Raw genomic sequence first — 23,746 nt, forward strand, 5'->3', positions numbered from 1 at the left:
TATGTACTTTTGGCACGTATAAGAATTTTGGATGATGAGCAAAATTTTAAAAAGTAACATTGGTAACTACTGTGAGTATTAAAACAACAAAACAGTCAAGTGCTTTAATGACAAAGACGTAATGTGTCGCACGCGTCTCTTTTTTTCACATCCTTAATTGTCACACAAGGGGAATAAGTTAACTTCTGAATTTCCCCAAACCTCTGGTCGAAAAAACCAAATTGTGGAATTTCAGGGGCTTTCTACTTGCAAGGTTCCACTGTCCAATGCAGTCAAAACATATGAGCAGAGAAATGTCACAGGAGACAGTGCATCTTTGCTCTTTTTTCCCCCAGTCATCCCCCACTAATGTATTATGTATCAAACAGCATGCTTTCCTATCAATTGGAGGTAGTGACAATAACGGCATGCGTAAAGCGCTGCAAAAGCATGAGAGTGAGGCTAGTGCTCAGGTGGTGGCTGGCCCTGATGAGACATGGCCGTTGGCTCCTCTTCCCTTCCAACTAAACAACATAATGGGCCAAGCACACAACTCTGAGCCGGGCCCTAAAGATTGAAACCCCGGGGACTGAGCGTGTCTGTTAAGCAGCTTTTTCATGCTTACTTACACAAACGCAACAGATGCACATAACTGCTTTGCTCACAAATGTGCTTAATTTTATGGCCTCTGACATTTTGGCTGATATTTTTAAGTTACGGTCGCAGTCAAAGCGCCATATTGCTGCACAGCTGCAAAGAATATGAGTTGTTTTTCGCACGCAGAATGGTTTCATGCACTTTAACATCACATTTTGAACACAAATTGAAATGTAGTCTATCCGGTTTTGGTGTGTAAGGTGAGATGCAAATAGAATAATTTTCGGTATTTTTCTAAATAAAGGGGACCACAAAAAATTGCATTATTGGCTTTATTTTAACAAAAAATCTTACGGTAGATTAAACATTAGTCTCTTGTTGCAATTTTGTCCTTAAATAAAATAGTGAACATACTAAACAACTTGTCTTTTAGTAGTAAATAAACAATTAGTAAGTAAAAAATTAGTCTGCTGACATATGCAGTATCATATTGTGTTATTTATCATTCTACTATTTTGTCAAAATTATTAAGGACAAGTGGTAGAAAATGAATTATTAATCTAAAATAAACCCCAGTGTAAGTCAGGACACTTTTCAGCTCCTTCCTCCACTGCTCGTTAGCCGGTCGCTTTTCAGCCGCCGTCGTAGTCGTCGTCGTCGTCGTCGTCGTCGTCCTCGTCGTCGTCGTCGTCGTCGTCGTCGTCGTCGTCGTCGTCGTCGTCGTAATCGTCGTCGTCGTCGTCGTCTGCTCTCTGTTGCTTCCGCTCTTCGATCGCTGCTGCGGGCTCTCCACCTCCTTCTGCCTCGTTCTCTCCTCCTTCTCCCCTTTTATACGCTGAGAGGAGATACGTTAATTGTCTCCCGGTGTGTGAGCCACGCACCTGATCTCGCTTGTAGCGTCGCTCCCGGCAAGCCCCGCCTCTCCGCTCGGTTGTCGTCTCCGCCTCCTTGCCGCCATCTTGGGCCGGGCTCTAGCGTGCCGTTTGCCGGCTCCGCCTCTCCACAGTTCTATCTACACTTCTGTTAAAATGTAATAATCATTTATTCTTCTGTTTGATACTTTACATTAGTTGTGGATGATACCACATTCGGGTATCAATCCAAAACCAAACAGTTACAGAATCATACATTGGTCATATTCAAAGTCCTCATGTGTCTGGGGACATATTTCCTGAGTTTATAAAAATAATATAAATTGGAAAAAAAAACAAAATAAAAAGATTTTGTGATGTTAAAAAATATCGACGTAATCATAGTAGTATCGACTAGATACGCTATTGTAGGTGGTGCCATTACAGTGGATGTTTGGTGTAGATCCACCAATGGTGTTTGTTTATATTGTGGCGTCCTGGAAGAGTTGGTGCTGCTGGGAATTCTGGGAAATTGGAGGTGTTCAAGTACCTCGGAGTCTTGTTCACAAGTGAGGGAAGAGTGGATCGTGAGGTCGACAGGCGGATCGGTGCAGCGTCTTCAGTAATGCCGATGCGGTATCGATCCGTTGTGGTGAAAAAAGGAGCTGAGTCGGAAGGCAAAGCTCTCAATTTACCGGTCGAGCTACGTTCCCATCCTCACCTATGGTCATGAGCTTTGAGTTATAACCGAAAGGATAAGATCACGGGTACAAGCGTCCGAAATTAGTTTCTTCCGCCGGGTGGCGGGGCTCTCCCTTAGAGATAGGGTGAGAAGCTCTGTCATCCAGGAGGAACTCAAAGTAAAGCCGCTGCTCCTCCACATCAAGAGGAGCTAGATGAGGTGGTTCGGGCATCTTGTGAGGATGCCACCCGAACGCCTCCTGAGCGAGGTGTTTCGGGCACATCTGAGGCCACGGGAAAGACCCAGAACACGTTGGGACTATGTCTCCCGGCTGGCCTGGGAACGCCTCGGGATCACCCAGGAGGAGCTGGACGAAATGGCTGAGGAGAGGGAAGTCTGGGCTTCCCTGCTTAGGCTGCTGCCCCCGCCACCCGACCTCGGATAAGCAGAAGAAGATGGATGGATGGATGTTCTGTAGTGTTTATGTTTTGTTGTGGGGCAAATAATCTTCCAAAATGTGTTTGTCTTTGTTGTTTAGTGTGGTTTCACTATATGGCACATGTTTATGACAGCGTTGGCATTGTTCATACTGTCACCCTTAGTGTGACGTGTATGGCTGTTGAGTAAGTATGGCCTTCATTCGCTCATGTGCAGTGTGTTCAAAGTCGAGATGATCAAGATTGTGTCAATCCATCCATTATCTACTGCTTGCCCCTTTTTTGAAGTCGCGGGGGGTGCTGTAGCCTATCTCAACTGCATTTGGGCGGAAGGCGGTGTACACCCTGGACAAGTCACCATCTCATCGCAGGGCCAACACAGTTAGACAGACAACATTCACACTCACATTCACACACTAGGGCCAATTTAGTTTTGCCAATCAACCTATCCCCAGGTGCATGTCTTTGGAGGTGGGAGGAAGCCGGAGTACCCTGAGGGAACCCACGCAGTCACGGGGAGAACATGCAAACTCCACACAGAAAGATCCGGAGCCCGGGGTAGAACTCAGGACTACTCGGAACCTTCGTATTGTGAGGCACATGCACTAACCCAGTGTCAATAGTTCAATATCAGACACAATGAGATTTTTGTTAGGCTTTGTTAATTAGAGGCTATATAATGTGTGACTTTTAATTATGTAAAACAGACCAAACTTGCCACAAAAATAAAAACAAGATGCATATTTTTTTAAAATATTGAAAGTTGCCATCAATCCCACGTGGGTGCTCGGCACTGTCCATGCGTGCCCGGGCCCCGAAGCACCCACGGGATCGGCGCCTATGCTTACACGCACACAAAACAATCACAATCAGTGTGTTTCCTTTGCACAGCTTCCTTAAAATTCTTTCTCGGCAGCTTATTCTCACATTTTCTATTCTATTTCTCATCCATAGAGGATGTACCGTACGCGTAGGCGTGGGATGTTTAAGTCCAGTATGAGAGAGGTAAAGAGAACCAAACGTTCGCCTGACTACAGGAGCGAGAGCAAGAAATGGGAACAAAATGACGACAAGAAGGTGAGGAAGGACTGAGTGAAAGGGATGTCTTCTATGGCCTGCCTCTGCACCTCTTTCAACCTGCTCAGTGAGCCGTGCGCGCGGCCTTGTAAACTGCAGTCTGACTTGATTACTTTGTCTGTCTTCTTATGTAAGTGGCTTTTGCTCGCCGCGTGAAATAGGCAAACGTGTCCCACAGAGAGTGGGAGGTGCGAGGGAAGATGTTTAAAGTGAATTTGAGGAAAATCGTATTTTGCAACGTGCAAGAATAATGGAGTATGATTGCCGATATCAATTTTTTTTAACAGACCGCTTTAGGTCGTGTCACAAAACGTGCTATGTGTAATCTCCTTGTGCTGCCAATAGAAGGCAATATAGTTCAGTAGTGGCTACCTCTGTGAAATTAGTAAGGTATAAAGTAGGCAAGTAAAAATAAGTAAATATACAAACCCCGTTTCCATATGAGTTGGGAAATTGTGTTAGATGTAAATATAAACGGAATACAATGATTTGCAAATCATTTTCAACCCGAATTCAGTTGAATATGCTACAAACACAACATATTTGATGTTAATACTGATAAACTTTTTTTTTTTTGCAAATAATCATTAACTTTAGAATTTGGTGCTAGCAACACGTGACAAAGAAGTTGAGAAAGGTGGAAATAAATACTGATAAAGATGAGGAATGCTCATCAAACACTTATTTGGAACATCCCACAGGTGTTCAGGCTAATTGGGAACAGGTGGGTGCCATAATTGGATATAAAAACAGCTTCCCAAAAATGCTCAGTCTTTCACAAGAAAGGATGGGGCGAGGTACACCCCTTTGTCCACAACTCCGTGAGCAAATAGTCAAACAGTTTAAGAACAACATTTAAGAACAACGTTTCTCAAAGTGCAATTGCAAGAAATTTAGGGATTTCAACATCTACGGTCCATAATATCCTCAAAAGTTTCAGAGAATCTAGAGAAATCCCTTCACGTAGGGGGCATGGCCGGAAACCAACATTGATTGACCCTGACCTACGATCCCTCAGACGGCACTGTATCAAAAACCAAAATCAATCTCTAAAAGATATCACCACATGGGCTCAGGAACACTTCAGAAAACCGCTGTCACTAAATACAGTTTGTCGCTACATCTGTAAGTGCCAGTTAAAGCTCTACTATGCTAAGCGAAAGCCATTTATCAACAACATCCAGAAACGCCGCCGGCTTCTCTGGGCCCGAGATGATCTAAGATGGACTGATACAAAGTGGAAAAGTGTTCTGTGGTCGGACGAGTCCACATTTCAAATTGTTTTTGGAAATATTCGACATTGTGTCATCCGCACCAAAGGGGAAGCGAACCATCCAAACTGTTATCGACGCACAGTTCAAAAGCCAGCATCTGTGACTGTGTGCGGGTGCATTAGTGCCCAAGGCATGGGTAACTTACAGTACACATATGTGAAGGCAACATTAATGCTGAAAGGTACATACAGGTTTTGGAACGACATATGCTGCCATCTAAGCGCCGTCTTTTTTATGGACGCCCCTGCCTATTTCAGCAAGACGATGCCAAGCCACATTCAGCACGTGTTACAACAGCGTGGCTTCGTAAAAAAAGACTGCGGGTTTTTTCCTGGCCCGCCTGCAGTCCAGACCCGCGCCACATAATGTGTGGCGCATTATGAAGCGTAAAATACGACAGCGGAGACCCCGGACTGTTGAACGACTGAAGCTCTACATGAGAAAAGAATGGGAAAGAATTCCACTTTCAAAGCTTCAACAATTAGTTTCCTCAGTTCCCAAACGTTTATTGAGTGTTGTTAAAATAAAAGGTGATGTAACACAGTGGTGAACATGCCCTTTCCCAACTACTTTGGCATGTGTTGCAGCCATGAAATTGTAAGTTAATTATTATTTGCAAAAAAAATAAAGTTTATGAGTTTGAACATCAAATATCTTGTCTTTGTAGTGCATTCAATTGAATATTGGTTGAAAAGGATTTGCAAATCATTGTACTCCGTTTATATTTACATCTAACACAATTTCCCAACTCATATGGAAACAGGGTTTATATTAAAGGGGGTGTTTGCAACATTTACACAGATACCTACAGGGCGCCACTTTCCAATGTATTTGACATTGTACATCCCGCTCTCTCACGGTTTCTCCTGCGTAATGAGATGATTACGAACGTACGTAACACATGCACACGCATTAGTTTAGGGTGTCAAATTAATTTTAGATCGAGGACCACATGGAGAAAAATCTACTCCCAAGTGGGCTGTACTGGTAAAATCACGGCACAATAACTTAGAAATAAAGACAACTTCAGATTGTTTTCTTTGTTTAAAAATAGAACAAGCACATACTGAAAATGTTGACATAATAATGTTGTTTTTTTTACACTTACATGTTGTGGTTAATAGTATTCTATTTGTATTTGTCGTTATCTATACTTTCTGAATAAATGTTGTGATAATGTTCATCAGTCAACTCATTGGTGCTTATTTTCAATCTATCAAGATGAAAAAATTATTTCAAAAATTACAAGATTTTATTTATGTAGTTTGCTCATTTTCCTCAACTGGTGCACTAACATCATGTGGTTTATTTGTTTTACATAAGTAACATCTACAAAGATACAAAAAATTGCTATTGCGACATCTAGTGGACACATTTAGAACAGCAGTATCTTTCATTTAAAAATGTTGGCTCATTTTTATACTTAAACTCATACTGCGGGCCGGATGAAACCTGTTCGCGGGCCGTACGTTTGACACCCCTGGTTTAGGTGTTGTTAACTAGAAATAGCAATTTGGATAGCTAGCATTAGCTGTCAATGAATGTATAGTCTATCACAGGGGTAGGGAACCTATGGCTCTAGAGCCAGATGTGGCTCTTTTGATGACTGCACCTGGCTCTCAGATAAATCTTAGCTGACATTGCTTAACAGTAAGTAATGAATAATTCCGCTGGTAATCACAGTGTCAAAAATAACGTTCAAAATATAAAACATTCTCATGTCTTTTAATCCATCCATCCGGTTTCTACCGCACCTGTTCAAGAAGTCGCATTAATGGTAAGAAGTATTTTTTATTCATTGTTGGTTAGCTTCAGAATAACAATGTTATTAAAAAGAACAAGAGACTTATTATACTCTAAAAATGTTGGTCTTACTTAAAAATGCACTCATTTAGTTGTATTCAGTCTTAAAAAAAAGGATTATATGGCTCTCACGGAAATACTTTTTAAAATATTTTGCTTGTATGGCTCTCTCAGCCAAAAAGGTTCCCGACCCCTGGTCTATCATAACAACAACATGACTGCAGAGTGCTTGGCAACAAAGGAGCCGAGCAGTTGTTATAATATCTTCTCTTTCTCATTATTCTATTTGTTAATTTCTTTTTTATAGTTGCTTACTTTGTCCGGTAACGTGCTTCCATCTACCTGTTTTAAACTTTATTAAGAATGTATTTCCTGTGTTGTATCAAGCTAATTTTATCGGCTATCTTTGGATAATCTTGCCTGCTCCCGCTTACTCTTTCTCTTTGTGTAACATGTTTAGCCTCATCCTCCGGTGATAATGATACTTGTAAGAAATGTTGTTTATTTGTATCATATTGTAACTATACATTTTCCAAATAAACTTAAATCGGATTGTAAGTTCTGGTTACCCAGTTACCGTCGATGCTCAATGCCTAACACAAACCAATGAATGTATTTACATGTTCTATTCATATTTCGTTGTTTATGTAATGTTTTACACATAAATAGTAACATAATGCTTAAACAGCAATGTGGCGGTCACTCCCAGACCTCATCTGAAAGGAGTGACTGGTAACCAACTGTCACTCCTTGAGGTACAGAATAAAATAAAACCAACACGTCTGCAGCTTATGTGAAGGAAGTAAACAACTCAGACATAGCTTTCTTAATGTGGTAAAATTAAATATCGAAATTAATATCACTTTATAGTGACAAATAGAAAAATAGCAAACATAGATCCAGTTTAAGCCAATCAAATCATTAAATACATACAGAGGAAACACTTTTCTCTAATATTGTATTCCATGTATATTTATTCATGTTCTGAAAAACTTCAACCATAACAATGACCATGACCATGACCATAACCATGGGTGTTTCTCCCACTCAGGACCTTGTCGAGTTAGACACTGCCATCCCAAGGCCAAACTCGGTAGAACATCTCAGACAATTTTCCATTATGGAAGGAACACTATTAATTTGGCCAGACCTAATTGTGCAATATTACATGTTGTAATGACATGTTTTAATATTCTCCATATAATACCAGTGCAAACGTTGTTATATTTTTCTAGCAGATTTGATCGTGTGTGTGTGTGTTTGCACAATAAATACATTGCTCTTTTGATGTTTGTATCCATTGTTTTTATTCCAATTTTCTCATCACTGCGGCAAATTAACACTGTGTATGTTATCTCGCACTGCATTTTGATTTGCGAACATAGAGTACTGTTTTCTCCCTGCTCACTCATACACTAAAGGTCAATATGTTGACTGTAAATAGAAAGTGGGTACTCGGTGACTAACTTACATTAAACATAAACAAATACACATGTATATGTGATGCATGTGTGGATTTAAAAATACAAATATTTTTTTTATTTCTGTTTCTGAACAGTTGATCCCGACAAAACAAAACATAAAAGATTTTTAGTCAGTATATTACATGGTCAAAAAAGAAAACTGCTCTGTACTGTATGTTGCACGCATGCGCCAAGACTTTCTACGCAAACATTTTCACTGCATGCTATTTCGAGAGTAACCTTCTACCCTCATCCATGCATGCACACTTGGCAGCTGTCATTTCGAAGGGGTTGGGTAAGAGGCAGCTCGGGGTGCACCTATTTCACTATTGTCTCGAGACGATCATATGTGCAGGAAAATAAGCCAATCTCTTACCTCTGTACGAAGATGATAATGTCAAAGCCTGGGATGTGGACAGACAGGAACACGATGAGCTGGGCCAAAATAAAGCAGGGCCAATGACAGGAGCTGGACAGGCCATTAAAAAAAATACACTTTTCTTTTTTTTTTTACAAGCAAGAGTCACAATTTGCCTGTTCTTTTAAACTCACTGATCCCAAGTCACTGCAGTGTACTGTACTTACAAGTGAATATACACAATGGTGAAAGTACTTTTGGGGGTTCATACATAATAAAGGTGTACTTTATCTCTTAATGAGTTAAATATAGCTGCATATATATTTGCGTTTTATTCATACAGACTCAAATCCAAAATATTCAGCTTCGTATTTTACAACATAGTAAATAAAAAAAATATACAAACAAATTATAATGAATAAATAAAAGATAATATTGTATATACAATATAAAATGAAAAATATGCATATATGGATGTATATACAAACACACATATATACATACATATGTATATATTTATGTATACATACATATATGTATATATATACATACACATATGTATATTTATATATAAATACATACATATATACAAAAACATATATATGTATATATACATATATACATATATATATATATATATATATATATATATATATATATATATATATATATATATACAAATATATATATGCATGTATGCATGTAGGTGGATACAATATTATATTCTTTAGTACCATCTACTTTGTGACATCACTTCCGATTAATTTATTGCTGTCACTGACTATATATTTACGTAAATAGGCGAGGTTACTGTGGTTTATCCATTAAACAGTGCTCAATACCAGAGTACAGCAAAATATTCCTTAAGTCAGGGATAAAAATACGTATGTATGTATGTAATCATATACATACAAACATACATACATACACACACACACACACACATATATATATGTATATATATATCCATCCATCCATTTTCTACCCCTTATTCCCTTTCGGGGTCGCGGGGGGCGCTGGCGCCTATCTCAGCTACAATCGGGCGGAAGGCGGGGTACACCCTGGACAAGTCGCCACCTCATCGCAGGGCCTTATATATATATATACATATATATATATATATATATATATATATATATATATATTAGGGCTGCGAATCTTTGGGTGTCCCACGATCTGATTCATTATCGATTCTTGGGGTCGCGATTCGATTATGTATCGATTTTTTTCGATTCAACTGGATTCTCGATTCAAAAACGATATTTTTCCGATTCAAAAGGATTCTGTATTCATCCAATACATAGGATTTCAGCAGTCTCTACCCCAGTCTGCTGACATGTTAGCAGAGTAGTACAGATTTTTTTTAAAAAGCTTTTATAATTGTAAAGGACAATGTTTTATCAACTGATTGCAATAATGTAAATTTGTTTTGAATATTAAACAAACCAAAAATACGACTTATTTTATCTTTGGGAAAACATTGGACACAGTGTGTTGTCAAGCTTATGAGATGCGATGCAAGTGTAAGCCACTGTGACACTATTGTTCTTTTTTTTTTTATAAATGTCTAATGATAATGTCAATGAGGGATTTTTAATCACTGCTATGCTGAAATTATAACTAATATTGATACTGTTGTTGATAATTAAGTCGGGGAAAATGTTTTTTTTTTCCCCTGACCTAAGGAATATTCTGCTCTACTCCAGTATTGAGCACTGTTTAAAGGATAAACCACATTAACCTCGATTATATATATCAATATATATAGACTATATATAAATATATATATAGTCAGTGACAGCAGGAAATACATCGGAAGTGATGTCACAAAGTAGGCGGGACAAAGTTAATTTTCCACCAATGGCCTGTTTGCATCTTCCAGCATCAACATGGCGGCGCTACACACTGAGTTCGGAGACCTGGTCCAAATAAAGAAGCAGCTCATATCTGTAACATGGCTTTGTAAAGATAGAGGACTTTTACAGAGCGCTAAATGGTAAGAAGGAATATTAATAAGGGACATGACATTGTGTGACTCTTTGTTGTTCGCGCCAGCGAAGCTCTGGCTTCTCTTTTAGCCACATTAGCACACTCACGACAAAGACGTAATATAAACTAGCACAACATTCTGCGACTCTCAATAACAGCCTTTACATGTTGAAAGTCTCTCTTATTCATTACGAGTCATGGAAGAATAATCAAAATAGCCTTCAAAAAAGCTAGCTGTCTTGACAAGATGCGTGTGTGATGAAAACCGTGTTACAAAGTGTGCTCTTTTTTAGTGACCGAGTGTTTGAAATACGCACTGGATGTCATTACATTGTAATTGTGCAGGCATAATGTGGTCCCTAGTGGTTTAGCAGAACTGCCATTGATGTCATTACATCGTGCAGGTATAATGTGGCCCCTGGTAGTTTAGCAAAACTGTAATCCATGCAACTGATAAACTTCTGTTCCCTTTGTTGTTCATGATTCAGGGCTTCTGAGTTGGCATTTTCCTTGGATCCTCTCCCTAAAGATGCATTACCCAAACCACAACCCTTTTCAGAGGTCTGTATCCGTGCACCCATTCATTCATTTAAACCATCCATCTTTTATACCGCTCATCCTAATGAGGTCCGCGGGTAAGCTGGAACCTATAACAACTGACTTTGGGGTACTGCCTGGGCAAGTCAATAATCTAAACCAGAGCTATTCTAATTAATTGATCTGTTTGAACTAAACTCCAGGGCCAATCTGGTGTCATTCTTGTGCCGGATTTTTACCCCCAGCTGTTAGTTCAATAGCCTACCTGATCTCAACTAACCAATTACATTCCACATGTAGATAAACAACCTCACTCCCATTCACACCTATTACCAGTTTAGAGTCTCCACATAACCTGACAAGTATATTTTAAGATGTAGGAAGAAAGTACTTAGAGAAAACTCACGCAAACAAGGGGGAGAACATGTAAACACCACTTATATTGAGATTGCAATGACAATTTAAATAATAGAAATAAAACCTTTTTATATTTTATAACACAATAATTATTCAATTTTCAGACTGCATGTTACCCCAACCTTCCAAAGAAGCTCAGCATTACCACAGCTGAATGGATTTAAGCTACTTTTTTTTTATTTATTCAATCAAACAAAACAATACACAGCAATACCATAACAATGCAATCCAATTCCAAAACTAAACCCGACCCAGCAATACTCAGAACAGCAACAATTAACATGGTGATCTGGTGACATTATGTCTGTATACATTTTTACCAATATTTATACTACAACCGTTATGGAACAATACAACAAATATATTCACAATCAAGCCAAACTACACCAATTAAATAACTCATCAATGAAGTGCAACAAGATACTCTGTGGAGGAAATATTTAATTATTTACGCACAATTGCAGCCACGATGAGCTGTAGAAAATGGATAAATGGATAGTCTATACATTTGTACTTTTTTTTATTTTATAATTACTGCTGTTATTTGGTTCCAGGCCTAACCGTGGTAACAATATTCCCACAACGTAAGAATTATAAATAAAATAGTCTCTTATTTAAGAGAAACTGGAAATTGTGATGTATCATGTTGTATGCTTGCATGTTCGAAATAAACACAAACTCAACTCAACCCAACTCAACTCAAGCTTATGAAACCTTTTTACGACCTTTTAGATACATTTGAGAGACATCTAGACATAAAACAACACACACATAGTAACCTTTACAATTGTTTGATACAATATAGTAGACATAAGAACAGTTTATTACCTCAGGCTTTCAATCTGATGAATGCTGGGAAACAACTCTGGAACTAACCTGTCACACTGAATGTACTAACTCATGTTCACAGCATCATCTTTTTGCTTTGCTCTCTATTCACCACTGCACTATTATTTATTAGCCTCGCATGTATTTTAGTTATTTAAGTACTTGTTTATATTTTTAGTTAATCGTAAAAATGTATTTACATTGATTCCTCAGAAGAGAGCACCGCCTACCAAGTCAAACTTATTGTCTGTTAAACATACTTGGCAAATAAACCTGATTTCAAGTTCTGATAATAATAGAAAACAAGACATAATGCTTTAATGACTTTCGGAGGCATGGTCTCATTAAATGGACGATGCTAGTTTTGATATTTTTATTGCATTTAGCAATATGTTTGCATGAAAATGCCTAATTCAGGCCAAAAATATGTATAGTGTGTTCAAAAAAACAACTAAATTAAAGTGAACTACAAGGCACAAACTACATTAACAGACAAACAAATTACCCCGTCACTCACTATTATTCATTATTTACTAATAATGTTTTCTAATCATTATTTTTGTTTCCTGGATTTCATGATTTTCCTGTTCCAATATTCAGATACGTTTTTGTCCGTGTCTAATATACAGAACAATTTCCCTTGTGGATCAATAAAGTTTGTCTAATGTAATTTGTTATAATCTAATACAAAGGTAAAATTTTAATAACTTGTTAAATACTGCCCCCTGCTGACAGTTTTAATATTTTCTCAATTTGTACTCTAAATAGTAAAAGCAGTGTTTGTGGCATCACTTTCTGAACTACCTTACAGGAGGACATACAAGACCTGGATTCACTATCACTGGCCAAATCTTACTTTGACCTGAAAGAGTATGACCGTGCTGCCTACTTTCTTAAGGGCTGCACCAGTCAGAAGGCCTACTTCCTCTACATGTATTCACGTTATCTGGTATGTATGTGCAAAATAAGCTTTGATGTCATTTTCATACCTGATTAATGCGGGTTTTTTTTCTTCTTTGCAGTCCGGTGAGAAAAAAAAAGATGACGAGACAGTAGACAGCCTGGGTGAGTACATTACTAATTAAAAAAAACATTTAATGTTTTTTTTACTATGACGGCTCACATACGTGGTCTTGTAGGTCCTCTGGAGAAGGGCCAAGTCCGCAATGAAGCTTTGCGAGAGTTGAGAGTGGAGCTCAGTAAGAAGCACCGTGCAGGAGAGCTGGATGGCTTCGCTTTATACCTGTAAGAAGCATTGTCACTCTTTTTCACCAGAGAAAAACAAAGTATTACATGTGAGTGTGTGGAATGTCAGGTATGGAGTGGTGCTACGAAAGCTGGACCTGCTAAAGGAGGCAGTAGAGGTTTTTGTCGAGGCTATTCACGCACTTCCTCTTCACTGGGGGGCGTGGCTGGAGCTTAGCAACCTGGTCACCAACATTGAGATGGTGAGCTAATGTGTGTACACAAAAGTTAAAGTAGCGTATCCCAACATTTATTGGGGCATGTATTTCATGTTGCACAACAGTAAGCATGTTATGACTTATTGCAACAAGTGGATACTAGGGTTGCACAATATGGCAAATATACAATATAAATGACTTGTAGTACTATCATATTGTGATAATGCATGTTGATGACACATTCTAGCTCTGTCCCGCAAATTTGAATAAGAAAAGCAAACAAAGGTGTCTTCAACGCATCCTTGCGAGCAACCAAGTGGCTAATGTTCCTCCAACATGCACCTTCTGAATCACTAATCCTCGCCCCGGTTGCAGCAAATAAACGGTGTTTCTTACTGGAGGACTAGAGGACAAGGAGTAGCTAAACATGCTACACTTCAGACTGCAAGAGGTTACTCAAAAGCAAAGCTAGCCACTAAGTTAAAGCTCTTGAATATAAACAAGGTGGGTGGATCGATACAAATATCGACACTAAAAATACCAAGTATAGTATCAGTATGTGTTTGATACTACAGTGATTAGATATTTCTTAGTCAATGATAGGGTTTGCTTTTGGATTTAATTAGTTTACACTGTTGACTTTATTATGCATGTTGTATGTAATAAAAGATAATAAGAAAGTTATTAAATATGACTTGTTACTGTCAGATTTAACCATTTAATTATCCTGAATGTTTTAAGTATGAACATTGATATGCCCAATGGTGCCCCTCTAACTACTTCGTATTGGATAAATAGCCAAATTTGTAGTATCACCTAAAACTTGTGTCCAAACAATAGATGAGTAAGTGCTTATTACATTTTAACAGAATTGTAGATAGAATCATGTTACAACAGAAAATAACCAGATATCAAAAGTAAAAAAATGTACAAATAATTAACAAATGTTTTGTGAAATTAATACAACCAAAAATGATGCAATATGTTCGCACTTGTGTCAGCAGCTAAATTAGGAGCCTTTGTAACTATTTTAGACATTTTTATTTATTATCACTAAATGACAAATGATTGATCGTGATGATATATATATGCAATAGCTATTGATTTTAGGCCATATTACCCAGCCCTAGTGAATACCTTGTTAAATATGTACCTTCTGCTAACTAGTGGAAGAGTGTTTAATTGTTCTGTATGTTACTATACATCGCTGGTGTAGATAGATAAACAAAGCTACATTATTTTTAGTAAATGCAATTTTTTGGAGCATTAAGGTGAAATTGGATAATTTTCCTAAGCACACCTGACCTTTAATGTGCTGGGCACAAGGGTTGGTACTATTTTAAAGTACTATTTTTCTTCACACAATCATCTAAAACAGTCTCCTTCCTCTTTTAGTTGAAGTTGCTATCTTTGGCCGATTGCTGGATAAAAGACTTCTTCATGGCCCACATGTACACAGAGCTGCAGATGATCAAAGAGGCGCTGCAGAAGTACCAAGACCTGATAGACGCTGGCTTTTCCAAGAGCACTTACATTATCTCGCAGATGGCAGTGGCCTACCACAACATCAGAGGTTTATCTTCTCGCATCTCAGGAACGTGTAGTACTTTTGTACTAGTCGATTTGTTACTTTTTGTTTGCAGACATCGACCAGGCAGTGGCTCTGTTCAATAAGCTAAGAGAGCACGATCCGTATCGCATCGACAACATGGACACCTTCTCCAACCTTCTCTATGTCAAAGTGAGTTACGTTAGGAATTCTATCAGTACCCTTGTCTGTTTTTTTTTATTGTTGTGTTGCTACATCCACAGATCATGAAGCCGGAGTTGAGTTACTTGGCCCACACGCTTGTGGAGATCGACAAGTACAGAGTGGAGACGTGCTGTGTTATCGGTAAGTTGGATTGTATTCATTGACAGCACAGTGAAGGTTTCCAGTGTGACTCTGGAGTTAGAATGCTCTCTTAGGGTACTTTAGCTTCCTCCCACTATTAAAAAACATGGATGTTAAGATCATCAAAGATTTAAACAGGCTAATGTGTGAATAGTTGTACCTTAGGTAAACATACAGTATGTACACGTTTATGTCAGAGCCAATATAAAAGGATTTTACCTTTACGAAGACAATGATCACTTTTGATTGCAAATGTTGGAGCGGTATTATTAATCAATATGTACATTACAACCACACAGAAATGTAAAGAACAGGTGCAGCAGCTTAAGAAAAGCTTTTTTGAGCCAAACATTTTTTCAAATTATTCTTCATAAAAACACTATATAATAAACAATTTTTTCAAAGAACCCATAGTGTCCAGAGTTCTCTCTCTCTCCTGAAAATTAATTTGACAGTCATCTCCCATAATATCAATTAGTTTGTAAGTAATGGGTAGATAACTAACTGTACTTGAACCGTCCCCTTTACATCGCCCGGAGTGATATCTATTGGTGTGACGTCATCTTCATGGACTGTGTGGATAAATGCATGTAAAACTATTATTTTGATCACTTAATTGCATATTTTTCTCACTCTGGTTCATGATTGCTTAACAACTGATGTGGTTAACATTATTAGCAAAAAAAAACTATAAAATAATCGCAATTTCTAGACTTCCCTGGTCTTCTATCTTTTCTTCTATAGATGTCATAGCCTGTTTTATCATGCTTGAGGAAACATCAGTAGAAGAGGATGCAAAATAGAATACTAGCGGCTTACCTTCTTTTTCTCTCGTTCTTGAGCATCAGGTCTGCTCAACTTTCTCTGTTTTTCTGCAGGTTCTGACAGGTTCTGTTCCTCTACTTGAAGTTGCTCATGATTTTTGGGATGGCATTTGGTCTATTAAATATTTTCCATCCAAACTCCGAATAAAAACTTTCTTCTTTGAAGTCGAAACTTTTAAAATGATTGCTGGAAATTACACTTCTCCCGCTTGGGTTGTCCAATTTTGAGCGAGTCTAATAGACTGTAGAGGTCCATACTTTCCTCATGTTCCCTTCAATTAGAAATGTATGCAGGCTGACTCTTTATTTAGTTGTATTGCTTTAACCTGCAACATTGCATCTGACAGACATAGTTAATAATTCATACAAATGATATGTAAAATATCAAGATTTGGATGAAAAACACATATTACCCAATATTAATTAATAATAATATTAATTGCCTCGAGTCTTTTTTAGGTGAAAACAGCAGACTGGTGCAGGCCTGCCTACATTTTGCAGCTAAAAATGGGCGTTCCAAAATTTGCTCATTAGAAAACAAAGCCCCAAATCACTACTGTCTATTTTGGTAGGAATTTTATCCGTAGACATCATTTGTAGGTCCAGAACAAATAAATTAATGCCAATATTGCTGTATAAGGAGTAGCGAAGTTGATATTATATTCTCTGAGGGGAATCTCACTCTGTCACACTTTAAAAAAAGTACCATCTAAATGAAATGTGTCTATAACATGAGAAAAAAAAGTCCCGTTTTACTTAAATGCAAACCATTGTTCCTCTTTTCAAAAGTTAGTTGTTGTCTTTGTGAGTGTAGGAAATGTAGGTTTCGCCTAATGTGGGTATTTTGCTTTTGGAAGTATTAAATATGTCATTGATATCCAGATGTGGGTTGTAACATGCTAAATTTACTCCGATATATTTACTTGTTAGTTCTTGAAAAATTTGTACTTGTCAGAGTAGATTTATTATAACATACTTTTTACTTTTACTTGATTATTTTTGTGAAGAAGAAACTCTTTCACCGTTTCATTGAGTTTCATTCTGATCACTACATTTTATTTATATCATAAATATTTATCATCTGTTGATTAAGGCTTGCCTTTTTCCATAGGCACTGTCACATGACTCTGTATCGGCAATCCAACCTAAGCTTTAGTGATATTTGACTCTATTCCACCTATCAAATGGAGCCTTGCATTCTACTTGGCTAGGAATAACAAGCTGGTGGTATGATTAAATAGAAACCTACTTCTTTAATAAGTGTCAGAATGTTCCCAAAATAAGAAACCAGCACATCCCGACTGTCAAAGAGTACTGAGAGAATTTAATTATTTGACAAATCAGAGTAATTTAGTGCATTAAAAGATACCGACTTTAAAGAGTGACATTACATTAGAACAAATCTCCAATGATTACTTTCATACTCGGGAAAAGAACATTTGTATCACGTGTTGTCATCTGTCTCTGTAGGAATGTTCACATTTCAGCCTATAATAATTCCACTTCCAACTAGAGAAGCCACACTGCAGTAAATTAGATGTGAATGTTATGTTTTACAGACACACCCTCACATGAACTACAATTGTAGTCCAATAACCATTAAAAATTAGCTACTAAACAAATCAGAAGTTACTTACAAGTTATTCGATACAGTTTTTTCACAGAATGCTTAATTACTCTTACTCAAGTAATTATTTTGATGACTACTTTTTACTTTTACTCGAGTCATTTTATTCTTAAGTGCTGGTACTCTTACTTGAGTACACTTTTTTGAGTAATCTACCCTACCCACCTCTGATGGTTTTCCAGGTTGTCATTGACCTAAACAGCGTGGATGTTTGTTGTGTTGCAGGTAACTACTACAGCTTGCGCTCGCAGCACGAGAAGGCAGCTCTGTACTTCCAGCGAGCGCTCAAGCTGAACCCTCGCTGCCTCAGCGCCTGGACTCTCATGGGCCACGAGTACATGGAAATGAAGAACACCTCAGCTGCCATCCAAGCTTACAGGTGTGCCACAGTCGCTTTCTGGGATGGAGAAACAATGTGTCTTGACTGTGAAAGTGTGTGTGTGTGTGTGTGTGTGTGTGTGTGCGTGCGTGCGTGTGTGTGTGTGTGTGCGTGTGTCAGACATGCCATCGAAGTGAACAAGAGGGACTACAGAGCCTGGTACGGTCTAGGTCAGACTTACGAGATTCTCAAGATGCCTTTCTACTGCATGTACTACTATAGAAAGGCTCATCAGCTCAGGTTTGTGTGAACTTCTGTTTGGAGGATTCAAGGACAGTTTTGGTGACACTAATGTTGTCCTGCAGGCCCAACGACTCCCGCATGTTAGTCGCTTTGGGTGAAAGCTACGAAAAACTGACGCAGCAAGCAGAAGCCAAGAAGGTGGACAAAATTGAAATGGTGTTACTTTTGTCCTGGCTTTTATTTAATGATTTTGTTTTATTTGTAGTGCTATTGGAGGGCGTACTCTGTTGGAGATGTAGAGAGAATGGCTTTACTCAAACTGGCCAAGTAGGTGACACTCATTAATAGAGTACCGTCATTTCCGGCAATTGTTATGCAAATTATCTTTTCATACCTGTACCTATTTTTGTGGATTTGGGATCAGTACAAGTCCGAAAGATGTGGAATCAAACTAAGGAGGCATGGCAGAGATATTTAAAAAACAATCTTGCCTTCCTGGATAATTTCTCATATTGAGCCATTTGGAATTTGCCCCATTCGTGACGTTTTTTCAAGTGTGACACCAGCGGATATCTCCATATATGATAGAAATGTACCCAAAATGCTCTGCGCGAGTCCGCTGTTGTAGTCCGTCCGTTTGTGTCGTCAATAAATTCCTTTTTTTCCTCTCTCCGCTTGTTGTGGGGCAGACTCGCTCGTCCTTGCACACGCATCCTCTGCTGTTGCCATTTGTAATGTAAAGTAGTGTGTTGTTCTAACGTAGATCTTTTAGTAGACTCCATATAAAAGCGCTAAAAACTACAGCATTGCTGACGGGGAGAAGACTATCGAAGTGGAGGCACGTAATTAAGACCGCCAACAAAACAACAAATCCTGAAGAGACGGTCAGAAAGTGGCTTGAAAATGGTCTGTAAAACAGAATCTATGCACAATTTTGACGAACCAACCACCACTACATGGTATGTACTGTAGATCACAAGGAAGTATTTTACATCTAAGAAAAAAATCATAATATGTGCCCTTTAGGCCGCACCCACCAATTTTTTTATTACAAAACATAGCAGCTATATTAGGCGTGCACAAAGATTTGCCGCAGGTGTACACATTGAAACATTAAATATTTTGACAGGCGCTTTCGTCCATTCATAAATGTAACAAAAGACAGTGCCTGTAACATGCATACAGCCAACAGGAGAGCGCTGTCTTTGCCATTCTCCACCTGCTCCCTAAAACTGCAGAATCTTCTTCTTTGGTGATTCGCCCTTTTAGTCCTATTTGTAATGGTGGATTTTCTTTTTTCTATTTTTCGATGGCCGCGGCGATCTTTATTGGCTTTGGGGTCCATCATGCGCCTTTTTATCGACGTGCGGGGGAAAAATAGGTAATTAACCAAACCAGAAGTGATCACACGATTTGGCCAACACAGACAGGAAACACAGCATGTCAAGTAAGTTGTGTCCACGTTTAAGTAAGTATTTAAAGGGGAACTGCACTTTTTGGTGAATTTTGCCTATTGTTCACAATCAATATGAAAGACACAACGACAGATTGATTTTTTTTTAATGCATTCTAACTTGTAAATAAAAGCCAATGGAAAGGTCCTCTATTTCGCCCATAAAACCCAATAGATAGCCATTCAAAACCCCCCAACAATACTCCATTCATATTTGGGGACTTGAATATTAATCAAGTATTAATAATATTGTTTTTATAAGTGCTAACGCTTCCCATAGCGGCACCATTAACACTACTGTGTGTCCCTATGTTTACATCGTCGAGTAGTCTGCTGATTTCTTGCTTCCTTACCCCCTGAAAGTTTATTGTACAAACCCTGTTTCCATATGAGTTGGGAAATTGTGTAAATATAAATGGAATACAATGTTTTGCAAATCCTTTTCAACCCATATTCAATTGAATACACTACAAAGACAAGATATTTGATGTTCAAACTCATAAACTTTTTTTTTTTTTTTGCAAACAATAATTAACTTACAATTTCATGGCTGCAACACGTGCCAAAGTAGTTGGGAAAGTGCGTGTTCACCACTGTGTTACATCACCTTTTCTTTTAACAACACTCAATAAACCTTTGGGAACTGAGGAGACACATTTTTTAAGCTTTTCAGGTGGAATTTTTTCCCATTCTTGCTTGATGTACAGCTTAAGTTGTTCAACAGTCAGGGGTCTCCTTTGTTGTATTTTACTCTTCATAATGGACCACGCATTTTCAATAGGAGTCAGGTCTGGACTACAGGAGAACCAGTCTAGTATCCGCACTCTTTTACTATGAAGCCACATTGTTGTAACAAGTGACTTGGCATTGTCTTGCTGGCAACATATGTTGTTCCAAAACCTGTATGTACCTTTCAGCATTAATGGTGCCTTCACAGATGTGTAAGTTACCCATGCCTTGGGCACTAATAAACCCCCATACCATCACAGATGCTACTTTTCAACTTTGCACCTAGAACAGTCCTGATGGGTCTTTTCCTCTTTGGTCCGGAAGACACGACGTTCACTGATTCCCCAAAAAAATTTGAAATGTGGACTCGTCAGACCACAGAACACTTTCCCACTTTGCAGCAGTCCATCTTAGTTGAGTTCAGGCCCAGAGAAGCCGGTGGTGTTTCTGGGTGTCGTTGATAAATGGCTTTGGCTTTGCATAGTATAGTTTTAACTTGCACTTACGGATGTAGCGACCAACTGTAGTTACTGAAAGTGGTTTTCTGAAGTGTTCCTGAGCCCATGTGGCGATATCCTTTACACACTGATGTCGCTTTTTGATGCAGTACCGCCTGAGGGAACGACGGTCTGTTATATAATCGCTTACGTGCAGTGATTTTTCCAGATTCTCTGAACCTTGTGATGGTATTACGGACCGTAGCTGGTGAAATTCCTCAATTCTTTGCAATAGCCCGTTGAGAAATGTTGTTCTTAAACTGTTTGACAATTTGGTCATGCATTTGTTCACAAAGTGGTGACCATTTCCAAATCCTTGTTTCTGAATGACTGAACATTTCACGGAAGCTGCTTTTTTAGCCAATCATGGCACCCACCTGTTCCCAATTAGCCTGCACACCTGTGGGATGTTCCAAATAAGTGTTTGATGAGAAGTCCTCAATTTTATCAGTATTTATTGCCACCTTTCCCAACTTCTTTGTCATGTGTTGCTGGCATCAAATTCTAAAGTTAATGATTATTTGCAACAACAAAAAAAGTGTTTATCAGTTTGAACATCAAATATGTTGTCTTTGTAGCATATTCAACTGAATATGGGTTGAAAATGATTTGCAAATCATTGTATTACATTTATATTTACATTTTAACACAATTTTCCAACTCATACGGAAACGGGTTTTGTACATCGTAAATCATGCACTCAGACCTGGACAGAAGAAGTCTGAGTAGGTATTCAAGTTGGTACACTTTGACAGCCATTTAGGACCCAAAAATGGCATGAACAACATGAAAAGATGTTTGGTTCCCTCCCCTGCCCCCACACTCTGTTTGTTTATGAGAAATTCTTTATTTAAATGGGAATATTTGAACACCCTAGCAGGCAGCCTCCTAGTGACAGAAGACATTGCACAGTAAGTGATGTTTGCTGGCTTTTGTGAAGTCTGCAGTGAGTAACAATCAGTAATGAAGTAAAAAAAAAAAAAGCAAACATTAAATTAATGCGCCGCATGTGCTTAAAATGATCTAAATATGTAAATGTTAAGTTTTATAGGCAACATCACATTTATTTATTTAAAATGCAAAAAATAACATTCGTCATTATGTCTTTCATGATTATTGTGAATGATTGGCAAAATTCCCACAAAAAATGCAGTGCCTCTTTAACAGTGGAAAAGAGGGTAATTGTGTACTTGTGTTCCTAATAATATGGCCTTGGCGTGGGAGGGGTAGGTGGGTCAATGTGCTGCGTCACACGGGAAAAATCCATAAATCAGCTGCAACATTGTATAAAGCTCATGTTTCCAACATTGGAAAAAAGTAGCTGCTTATAGACAGGAAATGACGGTTCATATGCAAAGTGTTGTTGATCTGGTGTCTGGTGTCAGGCTCCATGAGCAGCTGAATGAGAGCGACGACGCCGCTGAGAGTTACGTGCGTTACATCCAAGACGTCTTCTCCTGTGGAGTAAGAATTTGAAATGCACTCTTGAAAATGGAATCTGAATGTAGCCAACATTGCTCACGATGAATTTGATCTGACAGGAACGATTGGAGCACACGGACGTGAGCACGGCCCTCAAATACCTCGGTCAGTATTATTTCAAAAACAAACTTTACGACGAGGCATCACTCTGCGCACAACGCTGCTGCGACTACAACGACGTGAGTGCTTCACACGTGTAAGTGTCCATAGTGCAGCAAGGTTTTAACTACTCTACTTGGTTTGTTTAAAGGCACGGGAAGAAGGCAAAGCTTTGCTAAGGCAGATCTCTCAGGTGAAAGATCAGGCAGAGATGCCAACAGGTGTTCTGTTTGCACCGCTCCCCAACAATAACAACAACAACACAACACCTGCCAGGAGACTCGTACCTCTCCATGTCATTCCCTTCACACCCTGACTGCTTTGTTTTCTTCCAATATTTGGATTATGTTGCTTTGTAATGTATTTAGAACACTTTGTGTGTTGCATACAGTTTGATATTAAAATGACTTCTCTTCATAAAACATGAGTCATTTTCTTTTTCATGAGAAAAGAAAGAATGTAAGGACAACTCTTTAACGATTAATGTAATGGAAATACCCCTCAGAGCTAGAACCCATATTAAATCAATCAATCAATGATTATTTATATAGCCCTAAATCACTAGTGTATTTCAGGCTGCCTGATAGTTGGGGCATGCCCAATATCTTTTCTTTTATATTTGGATGTATCAAATTGGTACACCTAATGTGAATTTGTATTGATCGGCCTTTAGTTGTGTGTACAATGTAACGTGTTTCACCTGCTGCTGCGTCTGAGCCTGGACTCCCTGGGGTAAAGGTGTTTAATCTCAATGGGATTTTTTTCCTTGTTAAATAAAATAATATGCAAATATTTTGAGAAGGGGCTTCACAGTGGCAGAGGGGTTAGTGCGTCTGCCTCACAATACGAAGGTCCTGAGTAGTCAGGGTTCAATCCCGGGCTCG

General features: G+C 38.5%; 1 protein-coding gene and 1 long non-coding RNA gene across 2 annotated transcripts; one reads left to right on the forward strand and one right to left on the reverse strand.

Annotated features, from left to right (window-relative positions):
• Nucleotides 1-912: 912 nt before the first annotated feature.
• Nucleotides 913-13,351, reverse strand: LOC133551564 (uncharacterized). The gene is made up of 3 exons (XR_009806526.1): nt 13,282-13,351; nt 8,540-8,598; nt 913-1,596 (listed from the first exon to the last, which is right to left on the reverse strand). It is a non-coding gene; the product is annotated as an uncharacterized LOC133551564 (long non-coding RNA).
• Nucleotides 10,355-23,284, forward strand: cdc23 (CDC23 (cell division cycle 23, yeast, homolog)). The gene is made up of 16 exons (XM_061898391.1): nt 10,355-10,517; nt 10,999-11,071; nt 13,104-13,241; nt 13,315-13,357; nt 13,432-13,537; nt 13,608-13,740; nt 15,091-15,268; nt 15,339-15,436; nt 15,508-15,589; nt 18,266-18,419; nt 18,540-18,659; nt 18,725-18,800; nt 18,868-18,929; nt 22,667-22,745; nt 22,823-22,942; nt 23,014-23,284. Exons 1-16 carry the CDS (start codon nt 10,411-10,413, stop codon nt 23,176-23,178), a joined length of 1,734 nt encoding a protein of 577 aa, XP_061754375.1. The 5' UTR covers nt 10,355-10,410; the 3' UTR covers nt 23,179-23,284.
• The last annotated feature ends 462 nt before the right edge of the window (nt 23,285-23,746 follow it).

The sequence above is a fragment of the Nerophis ophidion genome, linkage group LG04 (genome assembly GCF_033978795.1).
Source record: "Nerophis ophidion isolate RoL-2023_Sa linkage group LG04, RoL_Noph_v1.0, whole genome shotgun sequence".
Lineage (NCBI taxonomy): Eukaryota > Metazoa > Chordata > Actinopteri > Syngnathiformes > Syngnathidae > Nerophis > Nerophis ophidion.

What these genes read in the sequence shown, in the direction of transcription:
- cdc23 (XM_061898391.1), top strand. Translation starts at nt 10,411, where the DNA reads ATGGCGGCGCTACACACTGAGTTCGGAGACCTGGTCCAAATAAAGAAG. An exon ending in ACATGTATTCACGTTATCTG is followed by an intron (nt 13,242 to 13,314) that starts GTATGTATGTGC and finishes TCTTCTTTGCAG; the next exon opens with TCCGGTGAGAAAAAAAAAGA. An exon ending in AGCAAGCAGAAGCCAAGAAG is followed by an intron (nt 18,801 to 18,867) that starts GTGGACAAAATT and finishes TTTTATTTGTAG; the next exon opens with TGCTATTGGAGGGCGTACTC.